The following is a 23,768-nucleotide window of genomic DNA, read 5'->3' on the forward strand; positions in this document are numbered from 1 at the left end:
ATATTAATAAATAATATAGAATAAATAATTTAATTATTTAGATAATACTTGTAAGACTTTTCCAGATATAAATCTACTGCAGTATGTACATTTGACTCCAAAAAGTTTCTGATAGTCTTTTTCACAATAAGGAACACCATCCCTAAAAAGTAAAATTTTACAAGTTATTAATTATTGCACATATTTTACATATTTTTTTCAAGTCTAAATAATTAATTAATAAATATTGTGTTGTTATTACTATAATGCATTATATCACATTTATACATTAATACTATACACTGATACATTAGTATTATATGTATAACAATATTAAACAGCTATAATTATAATGATTATTGACTAGTATTTAACCAAAATACTAGAAACACTATTAGTACTAAAGCACTAACTAATTATGCTGTTTTCAATAAGCTGGAAGAATATACTAATAATAAATACATACATACCGTCCCATATATTCGCCATGAAGCACGGCAGAACATTCATGACACTTAAAGCAATAAATATGCCATTGTCTATCCAAAGCATAAAGTGCTTGTCCATTTCTTAGGTCATCACCACATTCAGCACAATCTAAATATTCAATTATAAACATCAAAATATATTTTAAAACCTATTAAGGTTATACTTTATTTAAATTTACCATTTTCATTAGTACTATTTTGTTTTGATTGTGCAGATATTGGTCGTTTAACAGGAATCTCCTTGCATTTGGAGCAAAGAATAGAATTTCCTACATATGTGACTAGATCTCCCTTTGGACAAGGTTGTCTGTAAACATTTTATTTATTTTAGATATATTATTATTAATAATATAATTTTAGTTAAATTATTACCTGCAATGAGTACATGTGAAACACTGTTGATGATATGTTCGTTCCAAAACAATAACCAATTCATCTTTTATATAATCATTGCAAACAGTGCATTTTTTACCAAATAATTTTTGATAATCATCAGGACAATACCAGCTACCTTCTTCAGAAAAAAACAACCCTTGCACTAATGAACAGCTACAAACTAAAAAAAAAAACAATGAGTAGGTATAATAAGATATTTTTAACTTGTTTTAAATTTTACAATTAAATACTCGGCTTTCAATCATGATACAAATGGAATTTCATAACAATTATGTATGCCTGACAACAATAAGCCTACTCGTGTCATTGTACCCTTCATTGATAGCAATAGTGGAATTGTTGCAGTATGCATATACTGTGATGTGTCAACCATAGCCAATTGCCTTAGGACTGACTTGGTGATGTATTATTACATATCTATTATCCTATTATCCAATATAAAATATTACACAGTCCTTTATCATAGAAAAAAAAAAATATTTTGCTCACAGACATATATATAAATGAAGATATGTGATGCTATTTTTCATTTAAAAAAATTGTTTGCAACTAGAGTAATAAAAAAATTAATAAAATTTTGAAATAAATTAACTACTAATTAATTTAACAATTTAACAAATAATAAGATTTACTTTTTATACATTCAATACTCAAACTCTAAAGTAAATTTCATTGAGTATACATAGTGTTAAATCGTATAGTATAATATCTACTTAATATTTATTACAGATAACATTGTATTTAATCAAACTTACTCTTGCATTTGAAACAGTCGATATGGAAGTATTTATCGCCTTTAATTTTGAGTACTTCACCAGAACATTTTTTCTTACAACCACTGCAGTATGTTTTACCTGTAAATCAATAATAAATCATTTCAGTTAATGACTAATAGATAGATAATAAACTATTAAATAATGATCAATTTCATTAAATTTTGTAATATTCAATAATTTTTCAAAATTAACATAAAAGTTTATTTAACTATATCGTTCAACCGAATAGGTATACGTCATCTTTTGAAGCACTTCCAACATTCCTATCAGTTCATTTGGCCATAATAAAATAACTTTCAACATTTGGCAAGTGAAAAATGATTAACATTCTAGTTTTTGTTTGCAAAATATATCGATTAAAACAAGAATATTAAAAATTTAGGTAAGACTGTACAATATACAATACAATAATAATGAAGTAAATATTTATAAATTATTTTATACACAATATATTATTCTACAAATAATTTGGAAACATTCGCCCAGATTAGAAGTGTACACACGTAAATATCATGAGGAGCAATGAACTATGGAAGGAATATGAGACTAATATTTTAACTTTACGTTACTGTTTTATTTTTAAAGGAGAAAAAACGTAGCTCCTAATAGTATTCTGTAGTGTTCTCCGTTCGCTCTCATATTTAGGCAAACGCAATGAATTAGGATATCTTTAGCCTGTGCTTGGTTGGGTTCCGGATAGCAGATAATTTCCCCCTCACAAGAGGCGTTGGTGACACTTCTGATTCGTCGGTTAATAAATTGTACGCCATCAAAAGTGGAATTGTTTTCTATATGCTTAATGAAATAATCAACAGCGGAACTATAAATATATTGTTGTTGTATATATCATAAACACAATATCTAACATATTATATTATACTGTTTGGTAATGAATTATTAGTTATTCTTGGGAGTCATTATGTACGTGATTAGTATTAATAAAATAATTGCACGACTGCACGAGTAAATAAGAGTTATACCTATATTTATATGATATAGATGTAAAACAAGGTACCGTACGAGAGAAGTGTCATATAACAGTAATTCAACCTTTCAATGAAGAATAAATAAATACAAACGTTACATATTAGTGTTTTATAAACAAATCCGGATAACAACCTTGAAATGTAGTTGCTAAAAAAGAATATATCACTCCAATTTGAACACCGGAAATGACACTTTTTAATAGCTTTCAGGCGTGGAAGTTAATTATACAAAAAACAATAGGTTATTAAAATTTTTTTATCATTAATTTAATTGAATGCACACAAGATAAAAAATACCTATAATTGAAAAATATATTACATATTTGCAATAACTTATTTTATTGTATTTACTAGTACAATAACCCCAACTTACGTAATCAATAATACATATTTATAAAATAAATATCAATAATGCCTGTTTGAGGTATTCATAAGTTATGTATTTTTTTTTATAGATGGAAAACGTCGTAAATGAGCAAATATTTTAAAACTTCCTTTAAAACATTAAAGTGGTTTTAAATGCGTTTATAAATTGGGAACCTCAATAAAACCATATATTTCACAATCATTTAAATATTAACTATGAATAAATAAATATTATATAACAAAATAAAATTGCATGATAATAAATATTAATTATTTAAATCATAAAATGAATAACACCGATAATACATAGCAAAAACTTTCACGTTAGATCAACGTCTGCCTTATTTTAACTATGACTCATAGTAGTCAAGGAATACGTAATATGACTTTACAATATTAAATACATTATGAATAAAATTAGATAACATCTAGAAAATATAAAATATTTTCAAAACTTGAAACAAAACAATTAACCATCAAGTATTTTTTGAGCCTCTAAACAACTATTTGAAAATAATGAAATTGTCATTATGTTAATTATTCATTCAAAATGCAAATATTTTAAAATATTAATAACATTTGTTCAACAAATCTTTCTAACATATTTGTGTTTAAAAATGGTAATATTACTAATGTATATAATGGTAATGACTATTAAGTAAAACTAAACTCTATTAGACCTAACAAAACTAGGTATCATGATAAATTATTTAATTACATTTAAATATTATAAATCGTATTAAACCTAATAAGCATTAACATAAAATCTGAAAAATATGCTTATGTGTTTCACGATATAATACACTATCGTGTTTATCATTAATGCCCAAGTATTTCCATTATTTTTTAAATTCAGAGCAATGAAAAAAATATATTTTACTTAACTATTCTTTAAATCGCAGAAAATACGGAATCAATTCGTAGTTCGTACCTGTATAATAATTAATACGATATTATGGGACATTTCGTACCCACATCTATTGCAGTATTGCATAGGCAGTAAAGAGAGTATCAAGACGAAATAATAACTTGTTCGCGTGCAAGTATAACGGTACACAATATTAGGATCACGACATAGCCGACTTATGGGCAGGAAAATATTCATTATGATAGTACGTACAACGTGCACGCAGCATTTCCTACATTACGCGAATGCATTTTAAACGTATTCAAACGTAATAATGTACGTCTAACTATCCTAGTGTCGCTGGCGCAGTCGAACACAGCCGCCTATAGACGATAATCGCGTCGAACGACGGCACGCCATCTCCTCAGCAAGGCAATTATCGTTCGTCCCCGGCGAGCCGGCCGATCGGTCGGCCGTGACCGGAACACACGGTTTAGTAGGAAAAAAAAACACTGTTATTACTATTGTACACTCCTGTGAGAGCAATAAAATACTTTATACTAGGCATACAGAGTGTAACAGAAATAAGTGACAGATGTAATTAACCATGTATAATCAGTATAAGTATTAAAATTTGTTCTAAGTATATTTTTCTAGTTTGTGTTTAATAATAATTATTTTAAATTATACATACAACCATTTTTTAATCATGATACGAATAAAAGTTAATACATAGTTAATTAATTACATGCGTCAGGGTTATTTCTGTTGCACTCTGTATAGAACCAATGTAGTGTGTTTCAATTTTCAGGTGAATATATTTTGAACCTTACATACCAGTTTGCCTATATTATAAATCTAAAAAACTTCCCAAGTTATATAATTGACCAATGTACTTGTATATTACTGTGCGCGTATTCAACGAGGATTAGTCCTTTCTATTTAATATATTATCAATTTTTAAAATATTTTTTTTCCTTTATCATTAATTCAAAAGCAATACCTAATGCACAATAAACAATAAATTACATATAAATCTATAGCATAACAGAACATTCTAATTTATATATTACTATTACCGTTGCTAAGAAAAAAAAATTTAAAAATGTGCAACATTTTATTTAATAAAAAAAATATATTATTAAATACAATAAAAATAGAATCCAATTAATAAACAATTTTAAAATTCTAAGTAAAAAATATTGTTCAAATATTAGGTATCTACAATCTATAAATACTTTATCACTGGCTAGACATTTTTTTTGGGAGACTTTGGGAATTATTGGAGAGGATAAACCCAGTCGGCTTCCCAATCCTCACCAATGCAATTCAGATTTTTAAGAAACACGAAAATGAATATTTAAATTTTTTTTTTTTTGAGTTAACTAAAGTATGATTTGAAAAAAAATACGTAATACATAATATTGTATGTATTATATTCCGGCGAACGATCAGGTTTTTGGATATCTCACGGTAGAGGATAATTTATGTACATAGTATATATATAATACGCCGCTTTGGCCTTAACACACTGCTGCAGCATTGTTTATTACGTTACGATATGAGAGCAGCGAGGGGTTCTATAACGGGAGGTTGGGGTGGGGTGCGGCAGCCATTCGTTCAGTCTGCACAAGTCGTGCATAACGATTCTGAGTATCTATATGCTATAATATAGTATATACATACTGTATAATAGTATAATACGTACATCGCCACTGACCTTCACAGCCACACTCCAAAAATTGGTAGATAGCATCGGCCGCGACTGCAGAGATTGGGGAAAATTGAACGTCACCGTAAAAAATCATTCATAATAATATATAGGTACCTTAGATAAACGTTTCACAAACGACGATGTAATATTATTATTTATTCGTGCACTATATTTTCGGGACAAGACCCTAGTACATTGTACGACTGTTATTACTTATTATAATTGAAAAATTTTATTTTTTCTTACTCGTTGTCGGTTAGGTAAAATAATGCCAATCATCATTTAGGAGCGGAAATCACAAAATCTACTATACATAATATCGTCGTGATTTTATAAGCCGATATAAAACTTCTAGTACAAGTAGATATAATATAGCGTGGAAGACAATAAATCAAAATCAGTTTGAAAAAATAAGACTGACGGGTTGGTAACTTCCATGGGCGCGATATGGGACTGGAAGAAGAGGTTATCATCGTTTTTAGATTCATTTGGCAAATTGCCTTTCTGACCGTTTCACGTTTTTTTTTTTTTTTTGTTCAATGATTCCCGAGGTGATTAATACCGTTTATTTTTGAGGAAAAACGTGCATATTTTAAATACGAGTGGAACAAGGCAGTCGGCAATGTTTTTTATTCTACTATTATCGTCACATCTGGCTTTTATGCGCCGCATTGGTTAGTTATTATTACGTGTGGAAACATCGACAGCAGCGGACACGGCTTAAATGCGTTTAATGAAACACGCCAATGAGATAATTGCCACGGACTTAAGGGTCTCCGAGTGACCTTATTCATAATCAGTACTAACTACTGGTATCATAATCGTCAGCGTTGTATAACGAATTGTTCACGAGAATACATTTTTGACGTTTATATTTAACTGCAAGCTACTAAAAGCTACATATAATTTAATAGAATGATCAAGTCTTAACCATGTCACGTTAAAAAAAAATATAGTTAGAATTACTTATTATTGTCGTCTATTACCTAGGAATATCTTTGTATATTTAACTTTTTTTTACGTAATAACTTATTATTTATTAGATAAATATCTATAATAATTACGGTACTTTAATCACTATACTTGCGTTACATTACAGTATAAGATTTACAATCTATTTAATAAACACCTCGCTGTCCTTGGCATAAACATTGCAAATAATAAATTTAATATGTTTGTTTGATAAGATACATGGTGTCCTAATAGTATCTACAGTGAACAAAATTATTTTTTTTATTAACTCATATCAATTTATTTAACTCTACAACTATAAATAATAATAGTAATAATATGTATGACTGTACGCTATTGTTAACCAATATTTTAATGATTTACTTATAAATCATGCATTACAAAAAATGCTTTCAATAATACTAAAAACAAAATAAAATAAAAGAACATACCTACATTATTGCAGCTTATAAAGTTAAGCTTGATATATTGAATATATTATAAAACTATGAATTATAAATTAGGTTATTGTTTTCATGTTTTAATAAAAACAATTAAAATAATTGAAAACTCAACATTTTTAAGACATTTCAATAAAGTATTGGACTTGTAGAATTTAATTTAATTTATACAAAGTTATTGTCAGACAAATTAAAATTAAATATTTTTAAATTATACACACCTTCAATATTTACTCAATTAAACCACTATAATGTATGTCGATTTTTAAAAAACCTCTTAAATACATTTACAAATTTAACAAGTTTAGCTAAACAATGAAAAATGTACGGTAAATAATCAATGGTGTTAGGTATTCAATTTTATGAATTTATTATACATATTTTCAGAATATACAGTGTACATAATATAATAGGTATTTTAATTGTTTAATTATTTTTAAATATATATATATTACAGATAATTAACAGTCATTAGAGTATAAGTAACGTTCAGTTTCATTTTAGCATGATTACGGATAAAACAATAAAATATTAATAATTCATAAAAAAGTTAAAGGTGCAGTGCTTCTATAATTAGCATATTATATCTAAGCTAATTATAAATATTTTGTACTGAGAATAAAGCGTAGGTTTGCGTAAAACAAAAATATTCACGTCTTATTGTACGTCATGTTGAACTAATCACATTTTTCCTAGTAAATACTAGTAAAAAAAATCACAAAAGTCGATACTGATCTTCAATCAATAATATTTAATTTGGCACCAGTAGATCATGGCCCATGATCAATATCCAATAGGTGTCATCAATCGTTACAACAATATATTAAAATCGTCAATAGATACGTGACTATTAAGCAACTTAACCGAAGACATACCACATAATAGTGGCAGGATATCCGTTAACTTGTATAATAAAATCCGTTCGATGTCCTGTCCGGACCGTTTGGTTTACACTGTCGCCATAATATATTTATAACAGAGACAACAACACAGACGACCGCAGGATAGTTGCGGGGTATATTATTTTTAGAGAAGGCGTCAGCCATAGCTTACAGCAGCGACGGCGCAACATCGTATACTTGAGCCAAATTTTATTTCGGAGCCAAGTACGAAACAATTTGTACGCCTCAATAAAACACATGCTGCAACGACTCTTTCCCAGGTATTAATCAGTCCTACTAAAATTACGTTTACATGAAGTATATTAAAATCGTTTGTTCCAGAAATTTATTATTAAAAGTACTACAAGTTATATTGACAAGATTCATAAATTAAAAAATAATTTATATTATTATACATATACATATACCTATGTATCATTGGCTACATATTTTAAACTATCACTACAAATACATTTTATATACATTCATAAAATTGATCTTGAAAACAACATTAAAATTATTGTAATTTATCACTACTACCGGTATGCATATCAACCTACTTATTATATATTTAAAAAATATAATATACAAAAAAAATAAAATATATATATATGTTTAATATTGATTGTAGGTATTACAATTGATACGTATACAATTCTCACTTAAGAAAAATCGTTAAATAAATAATATATTATTAAGATTATATCAACGTAATCTAGGTCACGAATAGTTTTACCTGACAAAGTTACTTATCCAAACTTTAACACAATGTACCTACATAAAAACTCGAAACGTTTTTGTCTATATTATTTCGTGCTTTACAGAAATAAAATTAACGATAATAGTAATTCAATATGGGTCAAAATGTACGTAAAAAATAATTTACGAGACACAAATATATAGGTACTCATATATTTTGCATTAAATATATAGGTAATCTAGTGATGGTATAAAAATATACTAATAAAATAACTTGATAAACCTATTTTAAAATGAAAGTATTTTTACTTAAATTATTGGCAGATATAGTATACTAGTGTCTACTAAAATAAAATAAAATAGATGATGTTATATTTTAGTAATAACATATTTGTCTGCAACAGAGTATTACATCAGAATAATATATGTGCGAACTCATTGATGTTGCATATGTGTAAGTTGCCTGGTACATACACTAACATGACGTAATTGCCAATGGTTGATCACTATGTAAATGTATGTTGTACACAAAAAAGTAAAATAGCAATGCATCCAACATAAAATATATTAACATCAGTTCACCATATTTAATACAATTCTATAGAAAATAAAAAATAGTAATTAAAAACTATAAAGAGACAAATGATGTGACCTTGAAAAAAGAAATCCTAAAAATGAAAAATGTTAAGAATACTAAATACTATTTAAAATTACTACTTAATTATAAAACTATTTTTTTCATTAATCGTTTAATACCATTGATAAATAAAAATAAAATCATACTATTTAAATTACTATACAATCACTAAAATATTTAATTTTTAAATAATGAAAAGTAAATAGCTTATACATTTTAAGACATCCTATTTTACATCAGCTACACGACTGCTACAAGTCTACAGTTACAGTTTATAGTTAAAAGAAATATAACATAATAACTACCATTTAAATGTATTTAATATCCGTAATATATCAGAGTAAAATATTATGAATGAGTGAGCTAGTAAAGAAATTTATACTAAATAAATACTACATTTGACCCGTATAAAAATATCTTAATCTTTAACAACAAAAGATAACCTTAAACCTATACAAATCGAAATTTAACTGAATGATATATTGGATATATTTTAAGTTAATTTTTAACTATATACATTCAATAAAATCAATAAATTAACAATAATTGAATCAACTGTAAGACAATTAAACATAAAAATTGTTACTTATCAGTTATTAATGACAAAACAAATAGGGAATTAAATAAACATTAAATGTACATTATAATTTTTAATATTATATAGGTACGTTTGTTAAGTGGTGTTCGGCCAAAAATTTTTTTTTTTTTAATACATCTACGGTATAGAATGATAATTTATTAATTTATAATTAAGAAAAATAAGTATTGATATTTTTTTTTTATTATATTAAGACTAAAAAATGCTAGTCTAAGCTTCCAAGAGTAATGAAAATGCTTGATTTTACAATATATTTTATATTATTCATTTATATTTATAATTTACGTAACATTGAATTACTATTTTTTTTTTTTTTTTGCAATATTAAAATTATAATAATAAACAAACCAACAAAAATCTTAATTTAAAACATACGAAACTATATTCTATTTATATGTTATCGTTATAAAAACCATGTTATCATAGCAATATTTTTTTATCTATCAGGATAACCGATACTAACGAATTATAAAAAAAAATTGTGCTATAGTGGTATATAATATATATTATATATTGAGATAGTCTACTTATTATTTATCAAGCTATAATGTTACACGTTTGAAATAATTAACAGGTAACATATAATTTAATGAATATAAAAAATAATTTAAATTTATATGCAATGGTTAAATTATAACAAAAATTCAATAATTTGTTACATATTTAGTAAAAAAAATTAATGAATTGTCATTTTTAATTTAAATGTTTGATAAGATAGACGTCTAATAACGACCTTGTACATTATGAGAATGAGAGGTGCACTACAGGTGAAACGCAAACACAAAATGCCGCCCGTTATTAACGTTATGCGATACATCCAATGATAACAAATAATTTGACCTCAAAAAGAAAAAATCCATTTGGTACGTTATTTACGTATTTCATTCAAAGTATCATGCACAATAGTATAAAATATTGAAAATATTTCTGGAAAAGTTTTAAAGTAATAGCTGAATAAACAAGTTTACTTTTTCTTTGAGAACCAAATACATTATTATACTACGAAAGTAAAATATTAATATCCACTGTTTGTTTAAATTATAAATTATAATTATCTATAATAATTAATAAATAAACATTGTAGATACTAACCTACAACATTTTTCATACAATTATTTAATTTAATACATTCAAACTTTAAAAGTTTAATATGATATAATTATAAAAATACATTAATACATAATATTGTAAAATAACGAGTTTTATTCAACTATTTAAATATTTTAAATAATTTAACTCTCACAATAAAAAAAAATAACTATTAAGTAAAAACATTTTAACCTTAGTACTTGACGAAGTGGTTAATAATTATTAAGTTTATCATTATTTCACTGTATTACATTTATACACATTTATCTGTATAAACAATACGTTAATACTAAACAGTAATCAAGTAATCGATATTTGATAGTAAGTTATTATTAATAAACACAATAATAGTACGCATATTAATGCCTAATACTTATAGTTGGAAGATTTCAATCAAATCACATTATTTTTTAATTTGATAATATCATTATAAATTTGAAGTTAATAATAAATTATATTGTTTAAATATATGTAAAAACTTTCTCTATAATAAAAGTATAAAAAAAAAAAACCATTGCTCCGTAACAAATTATTTTCATTCGACATTATATTGTCCTTGACACAAACTAAACACACATCATATATACAAGCAAATTATTTTCAAAAAAATAATATACACGAAAAAATTAAGTACCAGTTAAATTTAAAAAAAATGTCCAACAAAAAAAATCTAGGAATACTAAACTAAAAATCACAACATAAATATTTTCCAATAATTGTTATAATATGAAAACATTTTATTCAAAATAAATGATACCTACCATTTATAAGTTATGTAAATCTTTAATTTTTCTTTACTTTTTTGACTATTAAAATATATAAAATATTTTAATTGAAAATATTGATTACTATAATTATATCATAAATAAATAAATACATAAATAAATCATACCTACATATGTATGTATATACATAATACAACGCGCAACAGTAGGAAACAGTTTAAAATCGACCAAACCCTGTTGTAAAGCTATTATTTATTGAATTTTATAATTTTTTTTTTTTCACGGGTATAATAAAGGAATACATCGACTAGGATAATGTTACTTGGTACCTCCCTAAAAGGAACGAAGAAATGCTACCTAAACAAACCACTTTCACACCGGAAATCCAAATATTATATATGGTTAATATTCAATAAAATATTCAAGGTGGGAAAAAACCAAGGGATCATTTTTGAAACCAAACACGTGCATACTGTAAATTAATACTGAACAATACATATGACACATTATCTAATAATATTCAAGAATAATGAAAACATGATAATTCTGGAATATACTAGTAGTACACTATTATAATCTACAAATATTTAAAATAGTAATAGTTTATTTTAGTGGAAGATGTTGACGCTATTCAAAAGTGAAATAAACAATAGTTTATATTTACGGAAGATCATTACAAAAAATATATATTTTATCAAATAAATAATGCATTAAGTTAATGCATGTGAAATTGAAACTCGAAAGCTATTAATCTAACTTGTTTAATTCAATTTTTTAATATAATTATATTCTTTATATATAATTATACTCTACTCAAGTAAAATAATTATAAATATTCAAAAATAAAACGGTTATGTAGTCCGACGTTTTAACGTAATAATTAATAACTATTGTGAACAATCAAGAAGCCATGTGTTTTTGACTAATTTAAAACACGTCTTTATTTGACTGTTATACATTTATTCAACAAAACATCATACTAAATAAAAAATATTAAAAACACATTTAAAAATAAAAGAATTTTATATAATATGTTAGCACAACATTTTAAACATTTAATTTCTATACAAAGTATACTTCTGATTTACTATTACTATCTAATATTATTTATACACATAAGTGTATAAATTATGACTTTTTTTTTAATCTTTTGGGAAAGATGGGTGATAATATTATTAATTTGTTAATTTTTTCTAAAATGATTGCATCGTAAAAAACCGTTTAAAAACTTTAAACACTCAGATAATCAATGGATTCATTATTTTGGAATCATCTGCTCAGTAAGTAACAACAACTGACATCAAACGTGTTAAACATATATGTATATATTAATACATACAGTAAATATAGGCATACTGAAATATAATACTGAAAAGGTTATTGTTCGCCGTGTAAACCATGTGCAACTCTTAAATATTTTATTATAACATTATTCACCGATTGAATTGACTGGACACAATAGGACTATCACTACTACGAGGTTCGTTCAACTTGCAAACTCGGCGATTGGGTTTAAAGATGGCCAAACATTCAAGTTACAACACCCTGTAATTTTTGTATTACATTTGGTTACCCTATATCTTCTACACTAAATTATACCAATGTTTAATATTGTATTAATTAACCGCGCTTTTATATGTGTAGTGTGAAACACCGATAACACATTACAGCATTAGGCATATAATACAAATCATTTATTTAACTTTTTTAATTAAGAAAAATATAATAACATAAATATTAAGTATACTGATATTTATGACACTAATGTATACATATAGGTTAATGCTATTCAATTAATTATAAATAAATCAATCATATTCCTAATAGTAAAACCAATTAAAGTTATACAAGTGACCAGATAATAGACAAATTAATTTCAAATTCATTATTCGAATTTATAATTTAATATTTGTTATTATTACTTTAATATAAATAAAATTACTTTTCATTTGTTCCATAAGTTACAGGAACAATATACATACATTATAATTTATTTTAATTTTAAATAACTAAAAATTTAATAAATTAATATATATTATGTATTAATTGAACATGGATTTTAATTTCAGGCTAATAATATGAAAACCAAATAAGTATATTCTCAAATACAATCGAAAATAGAAAATGTGTTTACTTTATTTTAAACGTATTTATTTCATTTCAATTTTATTTTAAGCATACGTATACCTAAAACTAGAATTATTAAAAAAATAAACAAATATTTTAAGGAATCAACCGGTTAATATTTTAACTAATATTATCATTGATCACATTAAGCTATCCAGCCCATTCAATAATACACACCCAACGCACCGAGGAGATAGTTAAAATCAAAATAAATCATTGGAAAATATTTCGGTTACCTCTTTTTGTCACAGCTTTTTTCTTATCCTCCGCCTCAATTTTTTTCTTGTCGGCTTGTACCTGTTTGCTTTCTATATCCTTCTGTTGGTTTGCCATCGGAGCTATTTTTTTAATATCCATAGGTTCTTTTTTTTGCAACGGCGGCTTTTTGTCGTTCACAGCAAGTTGCTGTTCGGCGATATCAACGCTTTTACCGTTTTCGACGGACTTTCCTCCATCGGTGGAATTTACGCCATTCTTGTTGTTGCCGTTAAACACCACGTTTTCATTAATGATTATTGTGTCATTGATTTTTATGTCAGATGTCCGGCGACGTCGAAACGAACCGCTAAAGAAACCACGCTTTTTAGACGTCGGAGTCGCAGTTACGTTCCCGTCCATTTTGTTGCCGCCGTGTTCGACGAGCACCGGCGACAAACCGCCTTTCGTCATTTTCTTCAAGTTAAACGAAAAATTGAAAGTGATGACTTTATTGATAATTTCTTCAGCGTCAATGTGAGCAGAGACAGTACGTTATTTCAATCCACTGTCACTTTAATAGTAATTATATGCCCACAGTTCGAATAATTTAAAATATCAACAAATCGCCATATCTAGCAAATTGAAACACATCGCGGATATCGCGTTAGCAATTTGAAAACATAAATAGCATTAATAATCAAGACCTGTCCAAAAACTAAATCGTATGGATATGTACCTACAGCTTTTTTCTTAAGACATTTACATAAATTATAGATATAAGAAAATATAAGATTTTTAATTAGTACTCTACACAACTGTATGTTATTTGATAGTTATGTAATGAAATATGTATATTCACACCAATCAAACGTGATTTAAACAATCATATTCTGGAAATACGTTATTAAATCCGATATTGAATAAGTGTTAATAGATAAGAATGATATACATATATGTATTATAGTCTAGGAAATTTTTACCTATTTTATATTATTAATAAATGTACCTACTCGATGATAATTATTTTTTATTGATTTTATTTAACGACATATTTTAACACTTAACGATTTTAATGATGATCGCACCACATCAAGTAATAATTATTAATACGCACCGTTTATAACATTTTATGTAACAACATAAAACTGTGTAAACATTAATAGAAAAAACCTGTCCTGTTAAGAAAGAGAAAATTATAAAAATAGAACAGCATTGTAAAATCTAGTTCTACATCTTTAATTTTTGTATCAAATTTATAGTTAAATTTACAAGAAAATCAAATTTATAATCACACAAAATTAAATTAGAAAAAAAAATTCAATTCTTATTTATCATTCAAAATATATTGGCTTATAGTTTATACATATATTGGTATAATACAATTAATTTTTTCTTCCATACAGTTACTTTAATATATTGATATATTTATCATATTAAATGTTTTTGAACAGGTCAAAATTTTATTATTGATTCACATACGCATAAACTATAACATACCGATTTTGAACCGAATCACGACGTATGCACACATGAAAACTAAACAGCGCCCGACCGCGGTTACTCAACGATTGAAAGAAGTGCCTATAGCAGTATTACAATAGTAGCGGCGGCGATATTTAGACGGGAGTGGGACCACGTAGTTTAATAGCTTTGAATATATATAGTTGATAGTGGGAAGTAGGCAGGGAATAATATGCCGGCTCTACTGCAGCTGACGGGGGAATAACATTAGAATGAGTGTGCGCTAAAAGTATTCACTTTTTGGTTTCTATAACGATATATGGCGCTATTATACAAATGGTTCCATGCACAAACGTTATAGTATTAAAATTTTCAACAATATTAATATACCTAACATGGCATACTTTATATAGTTTATATTATTTTACTAGATAAATAAATTATTTAATATTATATAAATCTAACAATACAAAAATTACTTAATAAAATATTCAAGTAGTTGAAAAATTAATTTAATACAGAAAAGGACCGAATAATGAAATTATTTACTTGAATAGTACACATAGGAAAATTCATAAACGTAATTCGAAATTCTTAACAAAAATACACTAATACCAATATAATATTTATTTACAATAAATAATAATAAAAATAGGTGAAAATCAATCTTAACTTTTAAATTACGTGGTCAGAATTCATAGTGAATGTATGTATCGTATATACTGTAATACTTCATATAACTCAACTCTCAAGTATACAATGGTATTAATAACATAATAATTGTGGCTTATATTACCGTTATATGTGCAGTAGATCGGAAACAATTTTAAGTGGTTTGTTTTACTTACCATACTGCAGTGAACAAATACATTTTCTTTGCACTCAAATATTATGTAATTAATTTTTATACTTTTTTACTTAATAATATTTGAGAAATAGTTTAGCAACTAATATTTATTAAAATGTTATAAAATATTTTAAATTATTAAAAAAAGATAATCATTTATATTTGAACAAATGACAATCTTACAACCAAAATACATAAAAAAAAAAATGTTGTATCACTAAATACCAATACGTTGTGTTAATAAGTTGTACACTATGTGCAGTGTGCACTAACTAAAACTCATATAGTAGTATTACAACTACTAGTGTATAATATTGAATGTTTAATATACTTCACAACAGACAAATAAGAAAATTTAGGAAATTCAAATAATAATTTCATTACCAAAACCCATGTTTTAAAAAATAAATGTTCGTTGTGCAATATAAAAACAATAATAATACAATTAAGATTTGTCTCAATACAACATAAATTAATAAGCTGTTTATTGTTGAGTATTCATAAATAACTATAGCTAATAAGATAACTTCAATGAAATATTTAAAAAAATATATAATGCAGAATATGAGTACATACATACATGTGTACGTGTATAAGATGTACGAATCATACGTAATAATGAAATTTAAATAATTATCATCAATTACTAAAATTAATTATCAAATAAAAACTAGTTTGGTCAAATATATTTTTTAATGCAATTTGTTTATTTACATAAACACATATTAAAGTTTATTACCTTCATTCAAGCACACATTTTTTATGTTTAATATTTTAAAAATAATGCGTTTTTATTAAATATTTTAAGTTATGCTTTACCAAATTTCACCCACGGACAAGTTCGGAAAGTAGATATAGAAAATGCAACAGCGCTCCTACTCATAATCTATTTATTGTTTTGTCTCACAAGATAAAATTATAAATTTAACTCTCTAGTATCCATAATACATATATTATACGGATATCACATTAAGCTCATTCCGTCTTTTAATAAATTGAATTAGAAACCACGCACCAAAAAATGGATTATGCAAGTGAATGAAAAATAAATAAACAGTTACAAGAAAAAAATTTATAATATTTAAGTATATACCAACGATTAGAACCAAATTTTAAACTTAATTACTAAATTACATTGCATAAGTAGTTATAATCTGGGCACAATTACGAGTTTTCAAATGTAACATATAATTAAAAATAAAAAATAAAAATCTTAAATATGTACCAAATTATTTATTAGTATACATAATAAAAAAAAAAGGTATAATGTTATATAATTATAACATAATATAACGAAGGAATGTCAGTGTGACGAATATTTTCGAGTAATTTATGTTTGTATTGACATGATTAATGACAAAAATAAATATTATAAATGCAATGAATTCATTAAACAGAGGCCTAAACACGAAATAGTGAAAAGAAAATTATAAATATAAATCTTTTGCTATTTCATATTGAATATGATTTAAAAAAATATTAAGTTACCTAATAACTTTCTATTAAATAAAATAACTTTATTAAACAGAATAATTTACCAATAGATGACAATATGATCACTAGCATTTTTGTTCTTTTATTGGTTTATTACAATACGGTATTTTCATTTGTATACAAGTTATAAAATTTTTTAAAAATCTATATTTTACAAATACTCATAACTTGTTTCAAAACAAAAATATCGTATAAATCTAATGAGATAACACAGACAATATTCTTAGTTTTAAGTTGTATAATAGATCAATTTATTTTAATATTAAAGCTATCAACACAAAATTAAATTTGCTAAACGCATATTATGATATGTTATGTGTTAACGCAGGCGTAGACTGACTTGGATGCACATGTGCTATAGCTAGCGTTTCATTTATAAAATGCCCTTTTTATATTAAGCTTTTATACCTAAAAACTTGCTCTTTTATTATACCTACGAATCAAAAGTTAATAGGTAGTGATATGCAATATAGGTATTTACTACAATCTTCTAACTACTGAAAAATATTTAAAATTATCCATAAAGTTCAAAATGTATACCATTAATAAATATTCCATCCCATTCTTTTATATTCCAGACCATGCCTATGAATCAGTAAGACAACGGAGACAATACATGCGATGTCCTCTTCAATCTTTCAAATAATCATAACATACGCATATATTTTACAACCCACTATAATGGACCAATTAGACTTAGGAAGAAACACGTTGCTTCTGTCTTACTAACATATAACATAACAAATTTTTATTTAATAAAACTATTTTTGTTTTATTAACTTTAATATTAGGGTGAATTGATTTATAATCAAAGTGAAATGTTAAAACATTATTAAATTTATGCTTATACGTTGGTTTTTTTTTTTTTTTGATATTTTAATTTTTAAATTAGAAATAAGCATTTTTAACTACTTATTTACAACACTCAAAACTTGTTTCAAAATCCAACGCTATTACACAGATAATGTTCTTATCTTCAACTCTAATAATACGTCAATTCACTCTAATATTAAAGCTAATAACACAAAATTAGACGTTTTATTAGACACGTGTTTGCTATGTTATATTATATTTCTAAGACAACACTATGTAAAAGTAGTGTCTTCTAAATACACAAATTTAAATAATTTAAAAACGACTCGTTTGATTTTCAATTGAGATACCATTAACATTTTCAAAAAAGTAGCCTGATTAATAATTTAAGATAAAGAGGTTACTCATTTAAAAAAAGAGAAATTGTTAACGCTTCATACCACATTATAAATTAAGTATATAAAAATCGAAGTACTTGTATAAATAAGTATGACCTTTGTGTGTAAATTAATTTTAAAAATTTCAAAAATCAGATTTTTAATAAAATCATTAGAAGAATAATAAGAGGGGGTAAGCATACTTGATGAATCATATTGTATACTAAAAAAATATTATATGTTTATGTTTAACAATAGTATTGAACATTAAAAGAACTGAAGTGTATTAGGTATACCTGATTAATATAGTAAATATGAGCATCGACCACTTGAAAATAAAATAGTTGATACTTAATGGCTAACATTTAACACAACCAATGCAATTTCGACAAAATCGATCAATAATGAACATAATTAAGTCACCTTGGTATTGATCATGGAAAAAAATAAATATCCACTTGGTAAACAATAAATTATCACATTAATATATATTACTTTGCGCTTATAATGATCAATAAATCACGAATTGTGACATTTATAAGCAAACCAAAATCTTAAAATACATTCACACAATAAATTTTTATATTAATTATAAGTTATAACTATTAATTGCAAACTATATTATACAAATCGTATACATTTATGTCTTGATTTATGAACATAAAAACTATATATATATGGTAGTTTAATTGTTTATACTAAAACTTAAACATATGAAGTATAATATCAAATTAATTGAATTTGTCTAATTTAATTAATGCTAAAATAATTATCAAGAATTATGATAAATAACCAAATAATTAAGTATATTATACCATTGAATAAGCATACTTAATTATTAAATATAGTATTTACGTTTTTATAACTATATAATATATTTATGTAAATATATTTCATTTTAACATTATAATATTTTATAATGAATAAGTATAAAACTATTACATATAACTTTTAACTACTATAGTTATATAAGTAATTTATTAGTATAAAATGTTTTTAAACTTTTTTAAATAAACTTGTATCTATAAATTGTATTTAATTTATAAATAAATAGAAATTTATTTCTTAAACAAATAAAATGTTTAAGTTAGAACAATATATTTTTCGCAATGAATTTCTTAAATTGGAATACTAAGGAAATATCTTGACTGGAAGTTTCAAACTACATAAGTTATCAGACACGCACTTTTAAAAGCAGCAATAATAATTAATAATATATTATATAAACATCAAACAATCATATCATAATGTACAGTTTTATTTTCATACTGAAATATTTTTACCAATGTAGATTTCTACCAAAGAATAAGGGTCTTTTTCCTAGACAGTTGGCTACTAAGAGAAAGATATTACTCGAGGTTCTAAATCCAAGATAGTATACGCATTTAAACCAATGATGCCTAACAGCTTACTGCTTAGTCTCAGCTATTTCATTACTATAATACTCGTAAGTTGTAATATTAAGTATTACCTACTTAAAAACATTTTTTAATAAATATAGGTGAGATAGTTTAAGTAAATATTAAAATAATTACAGAAACAATAAAATATTAAACATGTATAAGCTGAAAAAACAAAATATAATACAATTAAACACTTTATTTTGACTATATCAATATATAAAAAACAATAACCAATAATAACACTGAAAATATATATTCAGCATTGACTATTAAAATATACAGTTCTTTATTTAATCATAATTAAACATAAATATTTTTTTCTTTTTACCTATAATTTTATTTCATAAATATAAACTAAAAGTCATATATATTGTATTATATTAATAAAAATGTCATAAATACAATTGTTATTACATAGATACATCTACAAATATATTTAGATATAATTAGCGTAACTTGATATAATTGTATAATTATTAATTTTATAAAATGAATAAATCTAACCATGAACTTGGATAGGTTATAGAGCATTAAATACTAAATCTGGTACTTATTAAATTAGTGTTTGTGAATATAATTATTACACGCCAAAATAATATTAATAAGAATAGCCTTATAAGTATTAATATTTAATATTATACTTGAAATAAAAAAGAGATATAAAAAAAACTAAAAACGATACAAATCGTAACACAGAATTCTGAATTGCTAGGTATAAGAATAAATTTATAAAATGTCATATCGCAGAACTTTCTCCAATAGTTTAGTTCAATGGCATCCTAATGCAGTACCTAGTCTAGCATCTAAAAAGGATAAACTGGTAATGAACTTGTTCATAGGTTTGTGTCATCTATTGCCTATTAATAATATACGTACAATAAAATGGATTATGGGTAATAAATAATAATAGATTTATATTTTATATAGGTATCGTATATAACAATTTCAATTGCGTTCCCATTTCTTATAAAATCGCGGGATATATATTTAACATTTTACAATTAAAGAGTATGAATACAGTCAGTGGTTTCCTTCTTTATATTTTATTTATATACAATACAATATTTTGGGATAGGTCATCGATAATTAACATATTAGAAAATATAAACAATAACAAAATAAGTAGATAGTTGAAATAATAGAAAGTTTATTTTGAATAAGTATACTTAAATAGATACCTAACCACTTAAACCTTTATAAGTCAGCATCGATAAGCTATTTATTCGAAATTTTGATAGAGATATTAAAGTAATGGACTGCCTATATATCATCAATTCGATGACTCAATTAAGGCCCTTCGTCAAAAATACAACCTTACAGTATTAGGTAGATAAATATAATGAAGTAATTGAGTATTTTTAAGATTATGTATTAAAATAATTTAGACAACATTTTACTATGTACAATAATAACAATTAAAATGCCATCACGTGAACATACATGATAAATAAAGTTGGCTGTCTACTAATTATTTATATGAATGTATTAAATGTTATTTATCACATCATCTTTTATAGCATATAAGTGCTAATAAATTATTATTTACAAATGATAAACATGTGAGGTGGTCAGATGAAGTGAAAAATAAGTTGTAAAATTTAGCAGATAATATACCACGTTTGATAAAAAGTTAGAGATGTATACAGAGTGATAAATTCATTAAAAGATAATGGCAAGTTGTAATTTTGAACTAATCAGACAAATAATGAATTAAAAAAAACATAGACAACTGTTCTCTTTCATATTAAGTATAAAGTATACCTACTTCATTATTAGTCACTATAATGTATGAGAGAAATTTGAGTTCAATGAATAATGATGAATTATTGGGTTCAAAAAATTTCTAAGCGAAAGCTCATATCTGATGAGCTATATTTCAAAGTATATTTTATGATATACATTTGTATTTCTATCATAGTAATTTTTTTTAATACGAATAATACGTTCGGCTGAATTAATTTAAGCCGAAGACATTGCATTTATTTTGTAATTAATATTTTTATATAGTATAATAAACGTATTTATAACTATCACATCATATTATTATTATTAACTTTTAAGTAAATTTGCTGACTTACCGCAAAGTACGGTGTAAATAGGTTCGCGATATAAATAAGAAATAGCATAAATAAAAAACATATCGTACATAGAAAATTTTAATAAAAACTACAGTAAAATTTCAATTCTATGGTTATTCATTTTTGAATTACACCAAAAAAAGAGAAAAAATGTCTTAAAAAACAAGATTTTAAGGTAAAATGTTCTCTTTTTCCGATAAATTTAAAAAAAAAAAACTAAAAATTTCAATTCATGTTCACATTTCGACAAAATTCGATATTTTAACAAAAACTATTTAAGTCATTTTTTTGTACTTAATTAAAAAAAAACGGAGAAGTAGACATTACTCAGTTGTACGGTAGGTGTCGAATCGGTAACTGTAATTGATGTGTAAAATTTGAATTCAACGACATATTATCATTTTATACAAAAGACGATTCTGAGGGGGGTGGTCTATCAACAGTAATAAACTATATTATTTATTATATTCCTTACATTTTTGATATTGCTATAAAGTTAAGTACTTTAATTCCCAATTAGTAATAGGTACACTAGGTAAAAAGCATTTTTACCTATAAAACATTGCATTTAAAGATATGATTATGCTTATAAAATATAACAATATAAGTATAGGTAGGTTCATAAAAGTTGTATTTCCCGATAAATAATATTTTTAAATTATAACAAAATAATGAATATTGTTAATTCATAATTTAAATATGTAATTTCGCCTACATTTGAATTTAAAATATCTATAAAAAAAAAAAATTATGCTTAATTTTTTTTTTAGATTTTTTAGTTTCAGTACGAATTACTTATAAGAGAAATTTTATTTTCAAGCCTTAAATTTTATAAAATGTGTAATTTTCAAAATTTTTACAACAAAATACTTATTTGTAATTTTGACGAATTTTTTAAAAATGTTAGCTTCTAATACAAAAATTATATTTATGTATTTTTAATAGTTTTTTTACAAATACAAAAATGATATGTGAGATTTTGTTTGACATTTTCAAGTATTTTTACCCAACGAATAGTTTTTTATCGACATTTATAAAATAAAAAACTAAAAAATAGATAATTTTAAATGTCTATAAATAACTTCAAAAAGAGTAAATGTTTTGTTATGTATCAAAAATAATCATATAACCATTTGACAAAAATTTAAAGTATCTACATCTATTTGTTTTCGAGTTAAACCAAAATAACAAAATCGGCTTTATCAAAAAGCAATTCCACGACAGTTCATCGCGTATCAATTTATCGTGTGAAAAATCATCGCCGACGTTTTATCATATGCTTAATAATCGTGCAGTATATTATCGCGAATATTTCGTCGTGGTTATTTCATCGTGAATACTACGCCACTTGTTTAATTGCGTTCTGCTTCACTTTAT

At 24.8% G+C, this 23,768-nt stretch overlaps 1 protein-coding gene across 11 annotated transcripts in view; it reads right to left on the reverse strand.

Annotated features, from left to right (window-relative positions):
* LOC112602473 (actin-binding LIM protein 3) overlaps positions 1-23,768 on the reverse strand; it is a 35,339-nt gene that overhangs the window by 6,698 nt on the left and 4,873 nt on the right. For 6 of the 11 annotated variants that reach the window (XR_003115113.1, XM_025350560.1, XM_025350562.1 and 3 more), the window contains exons 1-7: positions 15,416-15,513; positions 13,957-14,550; positions 1,619-1,717; positions 840-1,023; positions 647-774; positions 450-576; positions 49-142 (exon numbers count right to left, since the gene is read on the reverse strand). Coding sequence is in view for 10 of the 11 variants with exons in the window: in XM_025350560.1 (XP_025206345.1) it covers positions 49-142; positions 450-576; positions 647-774; positions 840-1,023; positions 1,619-1,717; positions 13,957-14,389 (1,065 nt within the window). In the remaining variant the exon portion in view is untranslated. Of the gene's footprint in view, positions 1-48; positions 143-449; positions 577-646; positions 775-839; positions 1,024-1,618; positions 1,718-13,956; positions 14,551-15,397; positions 15,515-23,768 lie in introns of those variants that run through there. The other 5 variants (XM_025350564.1, XM_025350563.1, XM_025350558.1 and 2 more) reach the window with 4 other exon arrangements.

This window comes from Melanaphis sacchari, unplaced genomic scaffold (assembly GCF_002803265.2).
Source record: "Melanaphis sacchari strain LSU unplaced genomic scaffold, SCAv2.0 Contig8_pilon_pilon, whole genome shotgun sequence".
Classification (NCBI taxonomy): Eukaryota; Metazoa; Arthropoda; class Insecta; order Hemiptera; family Aphididae; genus Melanaphis; species Melanaphis sacchari.